Source organism: Nicotiana tabacum, chromosome 3 (genome assembly GCF_000715075.1).
Source record: "Nicotiana tabacum cultivar K326 chromosome 3, ASM71507v2, whole genome shotgun sequence".
Taxonomy (NCBI): domain Eukaryota; kingdom Viridiplantae; phylum Streptophyta; class Magnoliopsida; order Solanales; family Solanaceae; genus Nicotiana; species Nicotiana tabacum.
Genome location: NC_134082.1, coordinates 142,027,564 through 142,051,215, shown reverse-complemented (window position 1 = coordinate 142,051,215; position 23,652 = coordinate 142,027,564). Strand labels below are relative to the sequence as shown.

The 23,652-nt window shown below is 38.4% G+C and overlaps 1 protein-coding gene across 1 annotated transcript; it reads left to right on the top strand.

Annotated features, from left to right (window-relative positions):
• Positions 1-1,083: 1,083 nt before the first annotated feature.
• Positions 1,084-21,887, top strand: LOC107794919 (vacuolar protein sorting-associated protein 35A). The gene is made up of 22 exons (XM_075249994.1): positions 1,084-1,310; positions 1,391-1,487; positions 1,590-1,713; positions 10,276-10,461; positions 10,632-10,719; positions 10,918-10,974; positions 11,074-11,163; positions 11,257-11,379; positions 11,864-11,938; positions 12,013-12,072; positions 12,748-12,864; positions 13,140-13,379; positions 13,465-13,530; positions 13,677-13,766; positions 19,630-19,719; positions 20,005-20,094; positions 20,269-20,337; positions 20,417-20,497; positions 20,608-20,715; positions 20,807-20,910; positions 21,048-21,161; positions 21,253-21,887. Exons 1-22 carry the CDS (start codon positions 1,218-1,220, stop codon positions 21,476-21,478), a joined length of 2,388 nt encoding a protein of 795 aa, XP_075106095.1. The 5' UTR covers positions 1,084-1,217; the 3' UTR covers positions 21,479-21,887.
• The last annotated feature ends 1,765 nt before the right edge of the window (positions 21,888-23,652 follow it).

The window sequence follows — 23,652 nt, the reverse complement described above, 5'->3', positions numbered from 1 at the left end:
TCGGGTTTTCGGATTTTTTTATTCTGTAAATATTATTTCAATCTTATTTTTGTTAAATTTTTTTATAAGTAAATATATGTTTAGTAAAAATTGAAAAAAATGACAAATATATGATCTATTAGAACATTCTTATTGAAGAATTTTCATAGTAACACATGATAGTTATTTTTTAGTCATCTAACAATAATTTTACGTTGATGTACACTTTCAAGGTTAGCCGAATTTAATAGTACATAAAAATAAATATGAACCTATATAATGATATGTTCTATTTAATTTTAAATTATCTAAATAACATTTCAAACTCGAAAAAGATATAAGAATTTAATAGATCTTAACATATAAATATGGAAGAACAAAGATATTGACTCATTTCACTAACACTTGATAAGAAAGTGATCATACAACCTATTATTTAAAGTTCCTTCATATTTAACTAAATATTACATCCCATAAGAGAATCACAAATATTTCTAGATATTTTTGAAGAAAAACTCTATAAAAAAGCTTAAAAGTATATATAAAAATTATACATTTATATGTCGGTTTGGTTTGGATTTTTTTACTCAATACCAAACCAAATCAAACCAAACCTGATTGAGTTTTTTAATCGATTTAATTTAACTTTTCGTTTTGGTGCGATTTTTCGGTTCGGTTTGTACACCCCTACATGTATATATTAAATCTTGAACACTCTTTGCGAAATTTCTGACTTCGCCATTTACTTTAAATATGTATCTCGATTATTTAGATCGACTATGAGTGGATGTCATTTCAAAGTGTAATGGAAGCCATCAACTTAAGCAACAGATCTAATTCATAGCATCGACCCTCTAGATAATTATAGTTTTGTATCTAAACTTAGGCATGGACAAATAAATTGACTATTACTAAAGTGTACAAATTTACTTTGTGATATCGAGAAACTAATACTTCTTCAATCCCTTTTATCTTATATATTATTTGACATTATTACTATTTAAAGAATTAAACAATATTTTTTCTATGTATTTTACAGACTTATAAATATCTTTATTTTCAAAATTAATACTTTGATGTAATTTTGCTTTTGACCCCTGACCCGGTGGAAGGGAAAATTGGAAATGGGATTTTAACGTTTAATAGAGTTCCAATCAACTTCGAATTGCACGACCACTCCAAAAAAAGAGAAGGAAACAAACACGAAGGTCCCCCAAATTTGCTAGGAACAATCCAATATGATACCTAACGGAGTTGAAGACGAAGAGAAGTGGCTTGCCGCTGGGATCGCCGGCCTTCAGCAGAACGCTTTTTACATGCATCGCGCTCTTGTATTTCCCCCAAGCCTCTATTTTTTACTTGTAAAATTTGAGCTTTTTGATATTCAAAACCCCTAATTTGGAGTTTCCAGGACTCGAGCAATCTGAAAGATGCATTGAAATACTCGGCTCAGATGCTCTCGGAGCTCCGAACTTCCAAGCTTTCTCCTCACAAATACTACGAGCTATGTAAGTGATTTTCACTGATCTAGATGCATATTTTGCCTCTTAGTGTGTAAGTTAGAATTTGAAGATCCTTTAACCAGCAGTATTGGAATTGTGCTTTGTTAGATATGCGGGCATTTGATGAATTGAGGAAGCTAGAGATTTTCTTCAAGGAGGAGAGTAAGCGTGGTTGCTCTATTGTTGACTTGTATGAGCTCGTGCAGCACGCTGGCAACATTTTGCCCAGATTGTAAGTTGTTATGGCGATCCAGTCCTTATTCTGAATCCTTAATTGTGTTAACTGGAGTATGCAAATAAGGCTGAACTTTGTAAGATACTATAGAGTCCTTATTAAGACAGGCTAAGATATATCAATTTTCTGTTTCTGCTTTTTAATCCTATTGTAAATATTACATAGTGCTGTTTGGTCGTTAATGGCATATTAGTTTACTGATAAGAAAAGCATTTGCTCAAACTTTGCAGTCTTATTCTGTTTAAATATTTCAAATGCTAAATACTCAAATAAGTAGTAAAGCACACACTATCTGATAACTCTAAAATGGGTTAGATCCAATTGGGCTTCACCCTATATGAATCAAGGAAAAGGCTACCAGTTGGATTTTTGGGTCTTACAAACTCAGTGTCTAATTAGAATAGCAGGAAAAGCCTAGTCCACAAACAACACTTCCACAATTAGCAAAGAAGTTACCACATTTGACTAAACCTCTTAAGGTGTTTGTCACAAGGAGGACCTGGTCAAGTGATTGCTTCACCACAACTTGGGAAGCAAGCACCGTTGGCTAAGTAATACTAATCATGTGCTCGCGAACGTGCACTACCCCACCTATACTTGATCATGCCCAAGTTATTGGGATAAAATTTGGAGCAACAACAACAATAACATACCTAGTGTATTTCCACAAGTGGGGTTTGAGAGGGTAGGGTGTAGGCGGCCTAACCCTACCTGAAGCAGGTAGAGAGGCTGTTTCCGGTAGACTTTCAGTTTATGGCACGCATAATCAAAGCAGTAAGAAGGAAATATAGTAGTGAAAAATTCATGAAAAAGAACAGGAACAACAGCAAGATAGCAACAAATCATAATTTGGAGCATATCAGATAATAATTTGGGAATAGGAAAGGTCCAACCTTTCTTGTATTACTAGCACACCCTTGTACAATGATGGATATAATCCATTTTACACGCAATAGTCAATCCAATCCAATTCACTTCACTTCCATGTTCTCTTTATTAATTTAGCCATTATAAGATTTATTTACAGCACCTTCAGCTGAAGCTGCAGTGACATGTGCTTTGACTTGGGAAATGTGCCGCCTATATTTTTTCGTTTCTAACTTTTTTCCGATGATTCTTTTCACCGGTGATTTTTCTTCTTACCACGGGAAGGAAATCTTTTTTCATAGTTGGCAATAAATCTTTCGAACTTATTGAAGAATGTGAGGGACTTGACAGATGGTATGTTTGGATTGAGCGTGGCCATAGATTCACTAGTCAGATTAAGATCGATGAAAACAATTTGAGATGGGTATGCGAACAAATGCAGCATGCTTCACGGGGCTATAGTAATCTTTACAGAAGATGGGGGAGGAAGATTCAAGCGTACATCTACAGAGTCTATCAAAACTATAACATTCATGACATATATCTTAGAATTGAAACATGGGTTGGGGAAAGGAAAAAATCAATCATCATACCGGAAGCTGATTACAATAAGGGTTGGGGTGACATAGCAGGGAAGTTATTACAATTTTTGGGGAAGCGTCAAACTACAAATACAAGGAAATTACAGACCTGCGAAAAAGATCCTTCTTGACGGCTGCAACAATCACAAAATGGCCTACACAGCAAGAAGATGGTGAAACCTCCTATAAAGCTACTGTAGAGAGCTCCCAATTTCTAGCAAAATGCTTGGTTGGCTGTTTCAACGATCCTTTCCACTCCAGCCCTATTCCTGACGTCATCCAGAAATGGTTCATCACAAGATGGCAGGTGACGACAGGTCTTAGAATCACTCCTATAGCACACAATCAATTCCTCTTTGAGCTCCCATCCAGTCAAGAGGCAGCCAGAGTTAAAGTAGGGGATTGGTATTGGAATGGTAGGCAGTTATCTTTAGAGTGGTGGTCACCGGAGGCAGGGTCGTCTTCGGCGAAGAATGAAGCTGATCAGAAATGGGGTGAAGGCATTTGGTATTCCATTGCATGGATGCACAATGAACACCTTTCGTTACATCGGTGACCTATGTGGTGGCTTTGTTGGGATAGATGAAGATACAAAGCACGGATCTAATCTTTTTGGGCCCGAATCTGTGTCCATGGCAGGGAAGTTGACCCCCCAAAGGAATTGGATCTGGTGATTGACAAATTGAAATACAGAATATCATTTCTAGAGGACCAAACAACCAAGATAATCCAAGATGAAACAAAATTGTTGGGGTGGAGAAAAGGAAGACGGCGGTAAGAAAACAGAAGGAGACGCTGATGGAGGCTTCCTCGAGCTTCTCGAAGATGACAGGGGAAGAACCGATGGGTAATAGTACTATGCTCAGACATTAGAGCCCCGTTAATTCAAATGTAATTAATGTGACCCAAATCAAAACGGGTGGCCCGCCACGTATGAATCTCCCAAATCTTAATAATAGACGTGGTAAAGAAGTGGAAAAGAAATTGGGCCGCAATCTGGACCAGTCATACTATACAAAAGGCCCAAAGGGTAAACAACAAAGGAAAGGCAGCTTCTATAGACAAAAATGGCTGGCTATTGGGCCACTCTTTGACCCATGTTCTAAACGTAATAGCCTTCTCCCACAGTCAAATAGATTTGACCCTCTCTTTGTTGAAATAGAAGCAGCAAAAGACCAGATAACAGAGCAGCAGATTCCGCCCTTTGCATGCGATTCTCCATTGGATGCAGATGACGAGGCAGAACCAATGAATCAGATTATTCCAAGACCTCCGTTGATGAAGCAATTTGAAACTGTAAGCAGCTCTGAAGCCGATATTTCTTCTTGAGATCTCTATCTCTTCCATGGTATGGTATGGGTCATTCGGATTCGCAAGATATCGGTGCACCAACAGTTATTGAAACCTCAAGATGGACCAAGTCGGTGATGCTCAAAGCTTGCAAGGTTTTTGGGGTAAATGTTGTGAGGTTCGAACATGAAATATTTGCCATGGTCCTTCGAATGGAACAAAAAAGACAAGAGCATATTCAGAACCAGAAAACATCAATCAAGGCCATCACAAAAGGGAAGAAGAAGCGGTCATTAGAATTGGAATGGTTGAGATAGGGAATGAATTATGATGGTAAGAAGCAATGTTATTAAAAGCGCTCGCTTTTTGGTTTAAGCGCTGAAGCGACGCGGCGCAGGGCTATCGCTTTTCTGCTACAAAAGTGACTCACATTTAAAAAGCGCTCGATTCTCGCGCTTAAGCGAGAAGCCCCTCAATGGAAAAGCGATAAAAAGGCGTGCTTAAGCGAGCAAAAGGCATCTGCTAGGGTTTTTTTAAAATTTTTTGGCAAATAAGCCATCTGTTAACAAATAAACATACGCTCTTCAACGACTTCTTCTCCAGCGAACTCCAGCGACGTCGAAGGTTTCTTCAACTTCTTCTTCTTCTTCTTCTGTTTTTGTTCTTCTTCTTCTGTTCTTCTTCTCTTCTTCTTTTTTGGTTCTTCTTTCAATTTTTTTCACTTTTTAAGCGCTGATTTTGTGCCCTAAACGACTTCTTCTTCTTCTATTCTACTTTGTGCTCTGTTTTCTGCTTTATCATCTGCTTTATGCTCTGTTTTCTGGTTCGTGTGAATTAACTGTTGTTTTTTTTTTGGTTGTTGATTGTAGTATCTATTATTTACTTCTTGATTCAAGAATTGAAACATTTGCTTAATATGTTATTTTTAATGAGTTCTTAGCCAGTTATCTATGCCTATTTTTTTTTATTTATGTGTTAAATTGCGCTTCACATGAAAAAAAAGCGCGCTTTGCTTCTCGCTTCGGTGAAGCGAGGCGTCGTCGCTTTTTTGCACTTAACGCTTTCCAAAACACTGGTAAGAAGACGGGGGAAAGGGACAGGCACTACAAAGCCTTTTCTGGATGAAGATCAAAATCCTAACCTGGAATGTACGGGGTCTAAATGAAGCGGAAAAAAGCACAATAAAATCATTGATTCATAAATGGAAAGCAGATATAGTTTGCCTCCAAGAAACAAAAATAGAAGAGTGGTCACCATACTGGATTAGGCAAGTTTGGGGCAATAGATGGATCGACCGGGCAGAACTCAATTCAATTGGAAGAAGTGGTGGTATCATTGTTCTTTAGGACAAAAGACAGTGGCTTAACAGAGGGGTACATCAAGGCTCTTATACAATTTCATGCATGTTTGAAAGCACCCAAGAGAACTTTAGATGGTGCTTCACAGGGGTTTATGGGCCTCACACTAACCCAGAGAGAGAGAGACTCTGGCATGAGCTTGCAGCCATCAGAGGAACATGGGAAGATCAATGGGTCATAGGGGGTGACTTTAATGTTTGTAGGTATGAGAGTGAAAGATATAATTCTATAAGGAGATCCAGGGCCATGAAATCCTTCACTGACACCATACAAGATCTGGGTATCATAGATTTGCCTCTTTAGAGGGCTCATTACACTTGGTTTAGAGGTGAAGAGTCTTTGCAGGCATCCAGAATAGATAGGTTCCTCATTATCCCCAAGTGGAATGACAACTTTAAAGCAATCAAGCAACTAGCCCTTCCTAGAGTTGTCTCAGATCACAGACCTTGTTATTAGAATGTGGTGATTGGGCAGCCAACCCCTCATATTTTAAGTTTGAAAATATGTGGCTTCAGGCTGAAGGCTTCATGGACAAGGTTAAGGAATGATGGCTTAGTTATGCAGTTGATGGTAATCCAGACTTCATTCTACTGTAGAAACTAAGATGTCCGAAAAAAGACATCACAGGATGGAATAAGGAGTCCTTTGGTCAGCTGGAAGCAAGGAAGACTACCGGAAGATCTAGCTCTACTGGAACTAGCAACTGAAAACAAACCGATGACACAAGCAGGAAAAGAGGAATCAATGCACATGAAGCTTGAGCTATAGCAGATGGCAAAGGCAGAAGAGGTTTCATGGAGGCAAAAGTCTAGGTGTCTATGGCTCAAAGAAGGAGACAGAAACACCAAATTTTTTCAGAAAATGGTCAACTCTCATAGAAGAAATAACTGCATAGACAAACTGATGATTAGGGAGGAAATTAGTGAAGATAGTGAGGAAATTAAAGCTGAAATCCTGACTTTCTATCAAGATTTGTACACTGAAAATGAAGCATGGAAGCCTAATGCTAACTTTGAAAATCTAGCTACCTTAACAACAGACGAGAAGGTATGGCTAGAAAGAGCATTTGAAGAAGAGGAGGTGAAGGCAACAATTAACTCTTGTGCACCGGACAAAAGTCCAGGTCCTGATGGATACACAATGGCTTTCTATCAAGGAGCTTGGGATATAATTAAAACTAACATAATGGGTGCTCTTAACCACTTTCACCAGCATTGCTACATGGTCAGATCTAGTAATGCTTCTTTTATCACACTAGTCCTCAAAAAGAAAGGTGCAATTGAACTCAGAGACTTCAGGCCCATTAGTCTCATTGAAAGTGTATACAAGATCATAGCTAAACTCTTAGCAGAAAGGTTGAAGTCAGTCATTTGGAAGTTGGTCTCAAAAGAACAAAATGCATTTCTGAAAAAAAGTAAACATATCACAGATGCTTCACTTGTAGCAAATGAGTTGCTGGATGGGAGATTAAAGAATGGGGCCCAGGCATTCTCCGCAAGCTTGATGTAGAGAAAGCATTTGATAAAGTCAATTGGTCATACTTACTCTCTATGTTGAAAGATATGGGATTTGGTGATAGATGGATTAGATAGATTAAATTTAGCCTGTCGACTGTTAAATACTCCATTCTAGTCAACAGAACTCCAGTTGGTTTTTTCTCTCCACAAAAAGGGATAAGGCAAGGAGATCCCCTATCTTCCTTTTTATCATCTTAGCCATGGAGAGATTGAGCAGATTGACAAGGCAAAACAAAGGCAGTGGATTGAAGGGTTCAAGGTGCGCAACAGTGCATCTACCTCAGTCATAGTATCTCATTTACTGTATGCAGATGACACTATAATATTTTGTGGGGCAGAGAAGCTACAAGTTCAATATCTAAACCTGACACTACTTTTTGAAGCCATCTCAGGGCTGCACATTGATATGGAGAAAAGTTTAATTTACCCGGTGAATGAGGTGCCTAATCTGGAGGAATTGGCTGGAATTATGGGTTGTGGCATCTGCTCTTTCCCAACAACATATCTAGGCCTTCCTTTAGGAGCAAAGTACAAAGCAACTGAATTTTGGAATGGAGTCATTGAAAAGGTAGAGAAAAGACTGACAACATGGAAAATGCAGTATTTGTCAATGGGAGGGAGATTGACACTGATCAATAGTGTTCTGGAAGTTCAAAAGCAACTGGACAAAATTAGAAGATCTTTTCTATGGGAGGGCAACAATGAAGGACATAAATTCCACCTGGTTAAGTGGTCCAAAGCAATCATGCCAATGAACTAAGGTGGACTGGGTATTAGAGATTTACAAAAGCACAACAAGAGCCTTCTATTGAAGTGGTGATGGAGGTATGCACAAGAAACCACGAGCATATGGAAGAAGGTGGTAACAACAAAGTATGGGAAGCTGGACACTTGGAGCACAAAGCAAAGCAGAGCTCCATATGGAGTAGGGCCATGGAAACATATTAACAATCTGAAAGAGGAATTCTTTCAAGAGGTATCTTTCAGAGTAGGGATTGACAGCTCTGTCAATTCTGGAAGGATAGGTGGCTCCAAAATCAACCTCTAAAAGCCTTACACCCTGGCATATATCAGTAACTAGTATATTTTGATATATGGAGATGTCTGTTTATTGATGTCCTGGGGAAGGGGAGTAATGAAATCTCGTAAACCATCTCTTCTAGTTGAAATGTGCTTCTGTTTACTTATGCAGAATCAGTAAACCATCTCTTCTTGCACTGTCCAGTGGCAACAGATATATGGAATATTTTTTTAGCAGTTTTTGGTCTCAGTTAGTCTATTCCTCAGGATATCAAGGAAGCAGTTGAAGGCTGGTGCTCGTGGAAAGTTGGCAAAACCATCAAGAAGACCTGACAAATAATCCCAACATGTATCTGTTGGTGTATTTGGACAGAGAGGAACACCAGATGTTTTGATGGCATTTCAACTTCCATCAACCTATTGAAATCTAAGTGTCTAATGAACCTGTTTAGTTGGAGTAACCTTTCCCCTGTAAATGATGTTATTCCCTTCTTAGATTTCGTTAGCTCTCTTACTATGGTTTAATAGTGATACTTTTGGTTCTTGGTCTTGGTCAACTCCCAGCTTTATAGGTTTTTGTATTAGGAGTTAACCAAGGGCTTTCACTTTGTACTTTTTCTGCATCTTCTTAATGCCTTTAATGAAAAACTTTACTTCATAAAAAAAAAAGATTTATTTACAGCTTTCCCAGTCTAAATTTTATCAAATGCTAGTGTAGATACAAAGTTCCACATAAAGCTTCAGCACTTGACTTGTACAATTATGATGCTTTCGTTACTAAGACTGAGAGCCTATAGAGGAGAAGCATTGTCCCCCCTTCACCGTGATAAATTATCTGATCACAAACTTGGAATCATGTGGTAGTGAAAATTGGGTTACTTTTTAGTCCGGTCCTGGATGGTCTGTCTCTTTTGGGGAGAAGATTTTCTATCCCGCCTGCCTATGAAGAACTACAAGACTATTGACAATAAAATCTGTCACCTGTAATACTGTTGAATCAGAATGTTTGGATGCTGTTCCATTTGACCTGTAACACTAAAGTTCTTTTAAAATTTTGTTCATATTCTCTTAAACTGCTCACTGACATCACTCTCCATGTTTTGTTTAGCACTCAGTTGAATAAACCTTTTAACTCACGTGAATGCAAGTTTCACAGTTCTAGCAGTTTGGAAACTGGGAATCTGCTGACATTGCATTTAGAGTATTTGAAGCAGGAAAATGTCCAATATAGATATGTGAATTTATAGGAAAGCAAAGCCATCCTGGGTAATTAGCAATAGGCCGGTATCCTTTTATGAAGTGAACTTCCCAAATCTTTTGTGAACTGGTGATTGCTTTTCAAACAGGGAGGGATTGTCACAAGTATAGCTGAAGCTCAAAGTTCCTATCCAGGAATGCTGAGATACCAAGTTCAATTTGTCTCAGATTTGCATTAACTAGTATACTAGTATATTTTGATAAGGTAATGATTTATTGATGTCCTGGGGAAGGGGAGTAATGAAATCTCGTACACAAATTGTGTGTCAAAAGTAGGGAACCTTGTACACACAACGCTGAATGGTGGAACAGTTATAAGGACTCTTGATTCCATTGTTCCTTTGCTCTTCAGTTATGTCCCTTTTGATAAGAAAACAAAATTAATAGTCTTCGGTTATGTACCTTGAGTAAAAAGAAATGTTAATGCTGTTATAACGTACCTGATTTCATTTTCCTCTGCCCTTCAGTAATGTACCTTATACTAAAAAGAAATGCTAATACGGTTATAAGGACACTTGATTTCATTTTCAGTCAAGAGAAATGTAATGCATTCAGATTTCTATTACTAGTATATAAGCCACTGATTGCCTTCTTAAGCATATGCTAATTCTGCTCTTATATCAATTGCATGTCAGTATCTTCATGGTTTTTATCCCTTCTTTTTCTTAGGTATCTCCTTTGTACAGTGGGATCGGTGTACATCAAATCAAAGGAGGCTCCTGCCAAGGATATTCTCAAAGATCTGGTGGAAATGTGCCGTAGCATACAGCATCCGTTACGTGGGCTCTTCCTAAGGAGTTACCTTTCCCAAGTCAGTAGGGATAAACTGCCTGATATAGGATCTGAATATGAAGGGTAAGGGCATCACCTAGCTGCATTACCAGCGATTTAGGTACATTATTGTGTCAGATGCCCAAATTAGCTGGGTTACCTTAGCAATGGTCTAATTGCAAGGTTTACGCACACTGGAAGAAAATTTACAAAATGAACGTTTAGTTGGATACCCTGACATGCTGTTCCCACAGGGATGCTGACACTGCCATGGATGCTGTAGAATTCGTGCTCCAAAATTTCACAGAAATGAACAAACTTTGGGTGCGAATGCAACATCAGGTTGGTTCAATTGTCTGTGAATGCTGTAACTGCTCTCGTACTTTGACATGAATAATGCCACAACACCTGCATGTCATGAAGGTAAAAGAAATCATGAGGACATACTTTGTGGTCATGCAGGTGTTTTAATGCTTCTGAATGATACATACTCTTTGCTGATCATGAGTTGAGGGTTGCGTCGGGCTTTCTGGTCTGCAGGGACCTGCACGGGAAAAGGAAAAACGTGAAAAAGAAAGGAGCGAGCTTCGCGATCTTGTAATGAGCTGTTACTTAGGCATGATTACTAGCAATTGAAATATGCCACGGATGTGCACACTTATGTGAGGATTTTCGTTTTGCTCTTATTATTGGTAGGTGGGGAAAAACCTGCATGTTCTAAGTCAAATTGAGGGCATTGACCTTGATTTGTACAAAGATATGGTGCTTCCAAGAGTTCTAGAGCAGGTAATTTGCCTCTGGTGGCCTTCCCTATCGTAATTATTTAAGCCAAAATCTTTACAATATTCTCACTCATAGTGTACCGCATGTTATGTTTAGGTTGTCAACTGTAAAGATGAGATTGCACAGGGATATTTGATGGATTGCATCATCCAAGTCTTCCCTGATGAGTACCACTTACAAACTCTTGAAACATTACTAGATGCTTGCCCCCAGTTTCAGGTATGTCAGTATTGTTCAATCATAGATTGGGATTTTCTTTAACTGCAATAGCAAAATGTAGAAGCAAAACTGTCATACCTGGTGGGACACCACGGGCGTGAGGTTGATTTACTGTCTGCAAGAATGTTTAAGATAAACTCGGCGTTATAAATTCAAAAATTAGGTTATGGAGGCCAATGAATAATGCAGTTCGTGTCTAATGCTAGAAGATAGGCTGGGAAACTTAAGAGATTAGGTATGCTTTTGTTCGATAATTTTTATACCTGATCAAAAAAAATCTTGGACCAAATCTACATCACTTATGAAGTCATTGTTGTAAAGTAAATTCTTGCCACTTGTTTGTTTTAAACTATCTCTTTGACAGTTCTAGACAGTGGACAATCAGTGGTCCTTTTTTATCAGAACTTAACTTACCAAGCATTATTTGCTATGTCATTTGTGTTTTTAGATCATTTGCTATGTCATTTATGTCTTGTGTCTTCAGCCATCTGTTGATATCAAGACAGTGCTTGCTCGTCTGATGGAAAGGCTTTCAAACTATGCTGCTTTAAGTGCAGAAGTTAGTAACAAATTCAATCTTCTTCAGAATTAGAGATTTACACCTTGCAGTTTCTGAATAATTTCTTCCTGCAGGTCTTACCTGAGTTTTTCCAGGTTGAAGCTTTCACAAAACTAAACAATGCCATAGGCAAGGTAATTGAGATTACTGTTCTTAAATATATTAAAACTGCTATATGGATTCTAGAATGCTTTGGGGAGAAACCTTTTTTATATCCTGGATTTCTACCTCAACCGAGTAGGGATTTAGTGGATATTGCTGATGTTTTGGAATTTCATAAAGAGATACTTATTGACCAGCAATTTTTGTGTTTGTTGGAGATTCAGATAAATCTTAGAAATAAAGTAGCAGAAAGATTCATTCAGGGTGATTATCGCTTGTGAAAATATAGATGGTAACATTGTACTGTAATCATGACCTGATGATTCTGATCTGTTCTCCATTTGAGAAATTGGACCAGAAAACTTTCCAAGATGTTCTTGGTTGTTTCGTTTCCTAGAATAAACAACAATTACTGTTGTTTTCTGGAAAGGAATTATTTTGGTTTTCGAAAAAATAAACCTTAACGAAAAGGCTGTTAGTAATCCACAGTAAACCGATACTTGCAGAATCATATCGAATGACAGGTATTTTTCCAGAGAAAACAAAACAAAAGCAAACAAAACAGACATCCCAAAAATGAACCAAATAACACGACTTTAAAATCCTTGCACTACGGTTTTTTCCTGATCAGTAATGAATTTTAGTTATGTATACTTTCTTTGATTATGATGATGCGCTTCGTTATGCATGTCTCTCTGTTGATGCAGGTGATAGAGACTCAAGAAGACATGCCTATTGCTGGAGTGGTGACTTTGTATGCATCTCTTTTGACATTTACTCTTCATGTCCACCCTGATCGCCTTGATTATGTAGATCAGATTCTGGTAGGTTCTGTTTCTCTCTCTCAATAAGTAGTTGCCATACACACTACGGTTCTAGGTTTTATGTTTCTGGGTAAGTTTATTAGTCTGTTGTGTTTTCTGGATATATAATGAACATGTGAAATTTGTAGAACAGAAACACAATAAGTTGAACGCAAAAACAAGATAAGTTGAACGTGAAACTTTTCAAACTTTGAAGGCTATGTCAATTTAGACGGCTTTCTGGCCTGCCTGGTTTGCGTGGAGCCTGTAATGATCACACTCTTTTTCACATGCAGGGTGCATGTGTTCAGAAACTTTCTGGGAAAGGAAAGCTCAAAGACAATAAAGCAACAAAACAGATTGTGGCCCTACTAAGTGCTCCCCTGGGGAAGTATAAGGATATAGATACTGTGCTAAAGCTGTCAAATTATCCTCATCTTATGGAGTATCTTGATGATGCAACTAGTAAAGTGATGGCTAATGTTTTGGTTCAAAATATTCTGAAAAATAAGACTTGCATTTCAACTGCTGAAAAGGTTTGATGTTAGTTAATTGTGTGTACTTGAATTTATTGCTTACAAGTGTTTCCCATTTGTTACTTGAAATTGCTGGTCTTGTCAGGTTGAGGCACTTTTTGAGTTAATGAAAGCACTGATTAGAGATTTGGGTGAGGATGTTAATGATGAGGTGGACTGGAAACTCTACTTGCTTTAACATTTACCTTAGTTCTTAATCTTATATTTCCCTTGTATCCTCACTGGCATCTATTTTTAAATTAGTTTGTCAATGCAGTATGCAATTGTGTCTTAGTTTCTTCATCCTCCAATTTTCAGCTTGATGAAGATGATTTCAAGGAAGAGCAGAATTCTGTTGCACGGCTTATTCAAATGCTTCACAATGATGATCCTGAAGAGATGCTGAAGGTAATTATGATTTACTTTCTTTTAAATTACTTATATACTCCTTTGAGGGACAGCCTCTGTACTTGTTATTGCTGAAAAATCATGCCCTTGTAGCATAATGCCTTTTCGGATTGAGGTTGGTCAAGTGTACTCTTATGCATGTTCCTGGTGGACATGTGTACTTACTTTCTTCCCTTTTCCTGGTCAAGGTAAGGTCGCTTGAGATGGTTTGGTTATGTCCTGTGTTGACCTACATATGCACCGGTCCGTAGGTGTGAAACTATGGTTGGGGAAGGTGTTAAAAGGGGACGGCATAGACCTAAAATCACATGGAAGATAGTTGTCTCAAAAGACGTACAAATCCTTGGAATCAATGCAGACTTAGCTAAAGATGCACAATGGAAGAGAAAAATCCATATAGGTGATACATGCTAGTTGGGAATAGGTTTTGGACTTGCTAGAGGAATTCTTTTGTTGATTTCTATTATTATGTTACTACTACTACTACTATCATTTATATATATATATCTTCTTTTTACTTGCACTTTTATTTTATTTTGGTAATGATGTTGATATGAGTTGAGCTAATTGAAAGGAATGAGTATTCATATCGCCGACCCCAACTTGTTTGGGATTGAGACATAGTTGTTGTTGATTGCCCTTAGCTTATCGTCAGCATCTAGATTCAGGAAACATTACAAAGGTACTTGTTTTCTAATAGAATGATAGTTTCTAATCCCTTCACCAAAAGTTGAACGTGGTGGTTTGATTGGCAGAAAATAAAGTAAGAAAGCCGTTAGTTGTTTCCATTTGTATTTCTTTTGTTTCTCTGGGTAAATGGTGTAAAAGTAGGTTGGCCACAGCCTTTCATATTATAGAATATTCAAACAATAGTCTGTACAGTGTCAAATATATATTTTCCAGGATGTGGTCATGGTTGTTTTGACATCCCAAAGAAGTAACCAGGAGTATGAACTTGGGATAGAATACCATGTATTATCTTTTTTTTAAGTCATTTTCTTCTATCAAGTAATCACTACCTCTTGCAAGAGAAGATACTGATATTCCCTATTATCCTCTAAGTTTCTAACCAGAGAGATGGATGGGAATGAGCTATAGAGTCTTAACATCAGGTTCAACTTGCAGGTGATGAGTTGGATGTCCTGATATTGATGTATAATTCCATTCTCAAAAAACGATATTGATGTATATATGATGATCTACTGCGAAGAGTGTTGATGTTTCACTTTGTTATTAAGAAGGGGGAAAAAGGAAAATGATGAGAAACCCAATGACTGCCAACACTGGAAGAGAACTTTAAGATGACCATGTACAAGCCCAGCTTGTAACCAAAATGAGCAGTTCATGCCTCGTGGCTCTGTGGTTCACTTTTTTTTTATATGATCGTTTATGCTCAAGACAAGGCATGCATCTGATGATAATGTTGTATGGTTTGCTTCTATGTGGCTGCAATGTTTGTTTTCCTAGTTGTAAGTGTTGTTTTCTTGCTTCCGAGAGTTGTTACCGTTAGATATGTACATAATGTAGTCTTGTCCCACATTGGAATATGAGTAGTATGTCCTTGTATAGAATAACTATAAATAAGGACCTCTTGTATTGTATTGAACACACAATATCAATATATCATATTTTCTCCCGTGCCTTCCACATGGTATCCGAGCTATCGTGAGAGATTTATCGCTGTGCATAAATTCCAGCGATTCCGGGAAGTGAATTCAGTCATCGGAACCCTTTTTTTCCGGTGACTTTTCAAAGTTGTTTTGCATCTGCTTTGTCTCGGTTAGTGTTGTGCAAAATCCAACACTACCACAAGAGTAGTCACTGTCCGGCGACCAAACCCCAGTGAAAATCTCCGGCAGTAGTATAGCGGTCGGAAGAAAATTTTCCGGTGAAGTTCTGACGTCGCGTGGGCCACCTTGCGGCCATTTTTTGGTGAAGATTCTTCCGGATAGATTGTTTCCCTTGCAATTCCGAGCCTACCCATCCAGGTTACACTAAATTCCGACACTTTTATATTTTTCCGGTGTGAACAGTGATTTTAAAAGTGGACTTCCGGCCATTTTTTGAAAAAGTTTCTTCAGATCAGTTGGGTCGTCTAGTAATTCCGATCCTCCCTACTGTTTTTATTTCATTCCGACCACTTTGAATTCTTTCCGGCTGCTACAGTAATATTCCGAGAGCTACAGTATTTCGGAGTGAACACTGTTTTCCGGCGCAGAACAATGTTCTGTTTTCCTGCTGTAAACAGTATTTTCTCAGCGATTTCTTCAGTTTTCCCAAAGGAGTTACTAATTTTCACTATTTCAAGTTAACCTTACTACTATTAATTGTAGCGACATGGGAACCGATACTTCGAATAGTCGGATGGTTTCTTTAGTAGATTATTTTGAGTTTCTTCAGTACAAAGCAGGTAAGCAGACATCTTCTGAGATAGCTTCCGTTGTTCAAACAGGTAATAGCGTGACTTGTGTCTCTCAATCTTCATCCTCTGAGTCTTGGGTCATTGATTCAGGTGCATCGGATCATATTTCTGGTAACAAATCTCTTTTCACTATTTTGTATTCTCAATCTCTTCCAAGAGTCACAATGGCCACTGGGTCTCAAACCATGGCAACTGCAATAGGTCAAGCAAGCCCAATTCCTTCCTTACCTTTAGATTCAGTTCTTTATGTCCCTAATAGTCCTTTTAATCTCATAGCTGTTAGTCGCCTGGCCAAATCACTTAAATGTGTCGTTTTATTTCTTGATGACCAGTTTTATACAGGAATGCAGTATAGGGCGGATCATTGGTACCGGGCGTGAATCAAATGGACTTTATTACCTTATCCTTGCTAAATCACATGGACTCACATCTTGTCTTCCTTCAACAACTTGTTTTGTTACTGATTCACCAGATTTATTACATAAACGGTTGGGACATCCTAGTTTGTCAAAACTTCAGAAAATGGTACCTGGTTTATCTCACTTGTCAGCTCTAGAATGTGAGTCTTGTCAGCTCGGTAAGCATACTCGCTCTCATTTTCCTCGACGTATTGATAATCGAGCAGTCACCTTTTACTTTAGTCCATTCAGATGTTTGGGGTCCTAGTTGGGTCAGTTCTACCTTAGGATTCCGCTACTTTGTTAGTTTCATTGATGACTATTCTAGGTGCACCTGGATATTTTTGATAAAAAATTGATCTGAGTTGTTTTCTATTTTCCAGACCTTTCACGCTGAAATTCAAAATCAATTTGGGGTTTCTATTCTCACATTTCGTAGTGATAATGCCCGATAGTATTTGTCTTTCCCATTTCAGCAGTTTATGAAATCTCATGGGATTATTCATCAAACATCTTGTCCGTACACATCTCAACATAATGGGGTAGCTGAAAGAAAGAATAAGACATCTTATTGAAACTGCTCGTACCCTACTCATACAATCTCATGCTCCGTTGCGTTTTTGGGGGAATGCAGTTCTTACATCTTGCTATCTTATTAATCGTATGCCATCTTCAGCTATCCAGAACCAAGTTCCATTCTCTGTTATGTTTCCCCACTTACCTTTGTTCCCTCTTCCACCCCGTGTCTTTGGAAGCACTTGTTTTGTCCATAATCTTACTCCAGGAACAGATAAATTAGCTCCCCGTGCTCTTAAGTGCGTATTTTTTGGTTTCTCGAGAACGCAAAATGGGTATCGATGCTATTCTCCTGACCTCCAGCGGTACCTTATGTCCGCTGATGTTACCTTCTTTGAAACCCAATCATACTTCACAGGTCCAGGTAATCACTTAGATATTTCTGAGGTACTACCAGTCTCTTCTTTTGGAGATTCAGTCACTATCTCCCATCCATCTTCCTCTACATCTCCAGCTCCACCACCTATAGGTCCAATTCCTCCACATAATCTAGTTCAACCTTCTGCAGCTCCGCCACTCTTGACTTATCATCGCCGTCCACATCTAGCATCAGGCCCAGGTGATTCACGTCTTGCATCAGATTCTGCACCTACTGCGGACTTGTCTCATCTTAGTCAACCAATTGCACTTCGCAAAGGTGTACGGCCACACTTAATCCTAATCCCCACTATGTTGGTCTAAGTTATCATCGTCTGTCGTCACCTCATTATGCTTTTATATCTTCTTTGTCCACTGTTTTTATTCCTAAGTCTACAGGTGATGCACTATCTCATCCTGGATGGCGACAGACTATGATTAACGAGATGTCTGTTTTACATGCGAGTGGCACTTGGGAGCTTGTTCCTCTTCCTACAGGTAAGTCTACTGTTGGTTGTCGTTGGGTTTATGCAGTCAAAGTCTTCCCGGATGGCCAGGTTGATCGGCTTAAGGCTCGTCTTGTTGCAAAAGGATATACTCAGATTTTTGGGTTTGATTATAGTGATACTTTCTCTCCCATGGCTAAAGTAGCATCTGTTTGTCTTTTTTTGTCCATGGCTGCTGTAGTCATTGGCCTCTTTATCAGTTAGACATTCAGAATGCTTTTCTCCACGGTGATCTTGGCGAGGAAGTTTATATGGAGCAACTACCTGGTTTTGTTGCTCAGGGGGAGTTTAGTGGTTGTGTATGCAGATTGCGCATGTCACTATATGGTTTGAAACAGTCCCCTCGAGCCTGGTTTGGTAAGTTCAGCACAATTATTCAGGAGTTTGGCATGGCTCGTAGTGAGACTGATCACTTTGTGTTTTATCAGCATTCTGCTCCGAATCTGTGTATTTATCTGGTAGTTTATGTTGATGATATTGTTATTACTGGCAACGATCAGGATGATATTACTAATCTGAAGCAACATCTCTTTCAGCACTTCCAAACTAAGGATCTGGGCAGACTGAAGTATTTTCTAGGTATTGAGGTCGCTCAGTCTAGCTCAGGTATTGTTATTTCACAGCGGAAGTATGCCTTAGACATTCTCGAGGAGACTGGAATGATGGGTTGCAGACCTATTGACCCTCCTATGGATCCGAATGCTAAGCTTCTGCCTGGACAGGGGGAGCCTCTTAGAGACCCTACGAGATATAGGAGGTTGGTTGGAAAATTGAATTACCTCACAGTGACTAGACTTGACATTTCTTTTCCGGTGAGTGTTGTAAGTCAGTTTATGGATTCTCCCTGTGATAGTCACTAGGATGCAGTTGTTTGTATTCTTCGGTATATAAAGTCAGCTCCGGGCAAAGGATTACTATTCGAGGATTGAGGCCACGAGCAGATTGTTGGGTACACAGATGCTGATTGGGCAGGATCACCTTCTGATAGACGATCTACATCTGGATATTGTGTTCTAGTATGAGGTAATTTGGTCTCGTGGAAGAGCAAGAAACAAAATGTAGTTACTCGATCTAGCGCCGAAGCGGAATATCGGGCCATGGCTATGGCAACGTGTGAGTTAGTTTGGGTCAAGCAGTTGCTCAAGGAGTTAAAGTTCGGAGAAATCAACAGGATGGAACTAGTGTGTGATAACCAAGCTGCTTTTCATATTGCGTCAAATCCGGTGTTCCATGAGAGGACTAAACACATTGAGATCAACTGTCACTTTGTTAGAGAAAAAATACTTTCAGGAGATATTGTTACAAAGTTTGTAAAGTTGAATGATCAACTAGCAGATATTTTCACTAAGTCTCTTACTGGTTCTCGTATTAGTTACATGCGTAACAAGCTCGGTACATATGACGTGTATGCACCGGCTTGAGGGGGAGTGTTAGATATGTACATAATGTAGTCTTGTCCCACATTGGAATAGGAGTAGTATGTCCTTGTATAGTATAGCTATAAATAAGGACCTCTTGTATTGTATTGAACACACAATATCAATATATCATATTTTCTCCCATGCCTTCTCACAGTTACAATTTGCTATTTCATTGTATTGCAGATGATTTGTGCCGTGCATAAACACATTTTGACAGGAGGACCAAAGAGGCTTCCTTGTACCATCCCTCCCCTTATTTTTAACTCTCTTAAGGTTTGAATCTGCAACTTAAGGACTATTAGAGGAGTTTGGTGCTCAATATTCCTTGTTTTCCCTCTGTGCTAAGCTAAATGAAGCAGACTTGTGAATATGTAGCGTGTCAGCATGATCCTTCACCTATGGAACTACTCGTTCTAAGAAGAGAACATAAAAAATAGTATATTACCCCCTACCCCCACCCCATGTTCCCCATTAAAGAGAAGAAAGAGAGGAGAGTTCCTTCACAAATAGATTGACCTACTTTGTTGTACCACTGATGTATTTTCCCTTTGTTTCTAGTTTGTTAGGCAACTGCATAGTCATGATGAAAATGCTCCTGAGGATGAGGCATCTGCTATGCCTGAGAAATTTTTTCAGATTCTCAATCAGGTATTATAACAGAATGGGGATGTTATTAGTGTAAATCTTGTTTTATGAGTTGTGTTCTTCTATTCCTTCTTTCTTTAGCTTGTCTTCCTTCATTTGCAGTCATTCTTACAATTTTACCATTCTTATGAATGTCCTGAGGTAATTCTGTTACTTATGAGCTACACCTTGTTCTAGATTATTGAGGCTCTCTCAATTGTTCCAGTACCGGAACTAGCGTTGAAGTTGTACTTGGAGTGTGCTGAGGTACATGATTTCCGTTCAAACTTGTGGAAGATAGCTCGCATCTGTTTTTTACTGACAAGCAGTTGTCTCTGTTGCTCAGGCTGCTAATGACTCTGGCCTAGAGCCTGTTGCCTATGAATTTTTCACTCAAGCTTATATGCTATATGAAGAAGAAATCTCGGTAGTATCTGCTTTTTTGTCTCAATTTTATATTCTGGAATTCCTGGCATGCTATATGTTTGCGTGGAAGCTTTAGTTGATTTTTCTAATGTTAATTCAATTGTTTGGCAGGACTCCAAAGCACAGGTGACTGCAATACACTTGATAATAGGGACTCTTCAGAGAACGCACATCTTTGGTGTTGAGAACAGGGATACATTAACGCACAAGGCCACGGGGGTAATTGTTTTAGCATCTCCTATTTGCTTTTGCTGATTTTAATATCATTACAAATAGATTCTAACTGCTCTGTCCCCTTTGTATCCTCAAGTACTCTGCAAAGCTCCTTAAGAAGCCTGATCAATGTAGGGCTGTATATGCTTGTTCACATCTTTTCTGGGTTGACGATCAGGACAATATCAAGGATGGAGAAAGGTTCATAGCTATCCCATGCATATTTAGGGGATAAATTATAAATTTAATTTAAACTTACTAAGGCTCTTTTGAGTTCCTTTTGGTTTCATGCTTTTGTGTTGCCTTCTTCTCATGTGTTACTTTTTTTTTTAATCCAGGGTTTTGCTTTGCTTAAAGCGGGCCTTAAGGATTGCAAATGCTGCTCAACAAATGTCCACTGCAACCCGAGGAAGCAGTGGATCGGTCTTGCTCTTTATAGAAATTCTAAACAAGTAAAACCAACTCTTCATTCCTGCTCTTTTTCCTTCTCAAATACTGTTCTTTTGGAAGTCATTAACAACAGAACCATTTGTATGTTAACAGGTATCTATATTTCTTTGAGAAAGGGGTCTCGCAGATTAATGTTGCCTCCATCCAGAGCCTGATTGAACTAATCACAACTGAAATGCAAAGCGAAAATACAACAGCAGATCCTGCAGCAGATACCTACTTTGCAAGCACCCTGCGATATATCCAGTTCCAGAAGGATAAAGGTGGTGCAGTTGGTGAGAAATTCGAGCCCATCAGGCACCAAGTCATAATCAAATAGACATTCTCCCAAGGATTTTGAATTTTTGGTGTCAGAGAAAGCAACACATTTTTGTTCAAGTACAAAATTGATTCATTTTCAACTTGCTCTAGAGAAAAATGTATTCGAAACCGGGCTAGCAGAAGCAGCTGCAGAGACGTGTATATCCTGATCACGCCTTCACGGCATATCCTAATAAAGATTGTGAGTGATTGTTGTAATAATTTGCTCTCCAGTTATGACTTTGAGCGCTTGCCACCGGTAATTGTTTTAGATTTTTTTGGAGGTTTTAGACTTTTCTTTTGAGGTGGAGAAAGGTGGGGAGATAGTTCGTGAATATCTAGTTCAAATATGTGATTATGATAAGCACTGGAATAATTTGTCCTGTATTTTTGTATAACATGCCCTATCCCATTTGAATTTGCCTAAACATTTCTCAAATTACCAATGACTTTTAATCAAATATTACTCTTGAAGCAACTCTGTTGGTGGAAAATGTGATATCATAAGGAAGCCAATCAATTTTGTATCAGGCTATTGCGGCCGATTAATTATAAATAAGCTAATATTCAGAAATTTTAAAGTAGGCTTTTCATAAACTATGGCCTTTTACTGGCCTAACATTAACACTAATATTCCATATCTCGTTGATAACCAATGAACCCAAATAAATCAATCAGGGTAATTGCCGACCCGTATGTTCCATCAGCAATGAAATGATCATGAATACCAAAATGTGTTGTGCTTGATTCTAGCCCTTCGGGTGCGAATTACATGTGGTGGTCCTTCTATGGCCAAAGGTTTAAACTCGACAATTTGAATTGGCAGTGCTTGATGTATAATACGGGGGTTCAAGTATGAAGAGTGTGGTTTGGGATTTTGACAAATAGTTGCTCAACTTTTACAAGCATGCCAACAGGGGTCTGGGCCATGGCACATGAGTTGTGTAAAAATTGCACGGGCCGCCTATTTGGTCGCCCCCATTTAACATATACCCATTTTTTAAAATTTTTTTAACTTGTACCCACTTTTTAAATAATTTCAGCCCTCTTTCTCCTGCTCTTTCCCCTTTCTCCTCCTCTTAACTTTTACCTTTTATGTAGTACGTATTTATTTTTGGTGCTCAGCACACATTAAAACAATTTATGTTTGCTTTAAATGTACATCTGTATTCTGTAATATAACACCTTTGAAGTTGTTGTTCTACTCATAATAAGAATTTATGCTGAATACACTTGTATATTGATAGTTCTTTATCTTTATCAGGTAGGTTTAGAAGGGAACTTGTTTAAAATAAAATTTGAATTCAAGAGTATTAATAATTCAGCAAGCAAGAAATAACTGGAGTTTAAAATTACAAAACGAAAGACAAAAAAGCGGAAGTTGAAGAAGAAAGAAAAGAACTGGAACACACAAGCACTAGAAAGAAAAGAGAACTAAATAACTTCAGCTCTAGAGCTGAAGTTCGACAGTTACAAAACAAAAACTTCAGCTCTAGAGCTGAAGTTATTTAGTTCTCTTTTCTTTCTAGTTGATCAACCGCGAAACACCAAAAACAGTAGTGATTGCCTCAGACTTCAGCTCTAGAGCTGAAGTTTCCCAGTTACAATACAAAAACTTCAGCTCTAGAGCTGAAGTTTCCCAGTTACAACACAAAAACTTCAGCTCTAGAGCTGAAGCTTACAAACAAAAATTTCAGCTCTAGAGCTGAAGCTTACAAACAAAAACTTCAGCTCTAGAGCTGAAATTCAACAGTTACAAAACAAAAACTTCAGCTCTAGAGCTAAACTTCAGGCCCGACTACTAGAATGCTGAAGTTTTGGGTGATTGTCTATGCAACTTCAGCCCCGTATGCTGAAGTTATGCGAAAAAGCGGGTACTCTTGTAATATTTTTTGTAAAGCGGGCACAAGTTAAAACGTGACACAAAAAGCGGGTATAGATGCAAATGCCCCATGAGTTGTCCATTCAGAAATTTTTATAAAACACTATCTCTTAGTGGTAATTAGTTATCTATAGATATCATTTGCTATATTACGGATTGTAGATACGTTTTCTGTTGTTATAAGATGTATTAGATGTATTTAAGCTACTGTATCCATGAATACAGTAGCAAAAATAGGCGTGAATCAGGGAAGTCCGGCTAATTAGTTGACTGTATTCATGGCATGAAATATGGGATTACAGCTGGACAAA

Excerpts from the sequence above, each read along its gene's own strand:
- LOC107794919 (XM_075249994.1), top strand. The coding sequence starts at position 1,218 with ATGATACCTAACGGAGTTGAAGACGAAGAGAAGTGGCTTGCCGCTGGG. Across the intron at positions 12,073-12,747 it reads TAAACAATGCCATAGGCAAG|GTGATAGAGACTCAAGAAGA; the intron begins GTAATTGAGATT and ends CTGTTGATGCAG. Across the intron at positions 13,531-13,676 it reads GTGAGGATGTTAATGATGAG|CTTGATGAAGATGATTTCAA; the intron begins GTGGACTGGAAA and ends TCCAATTTTCAG.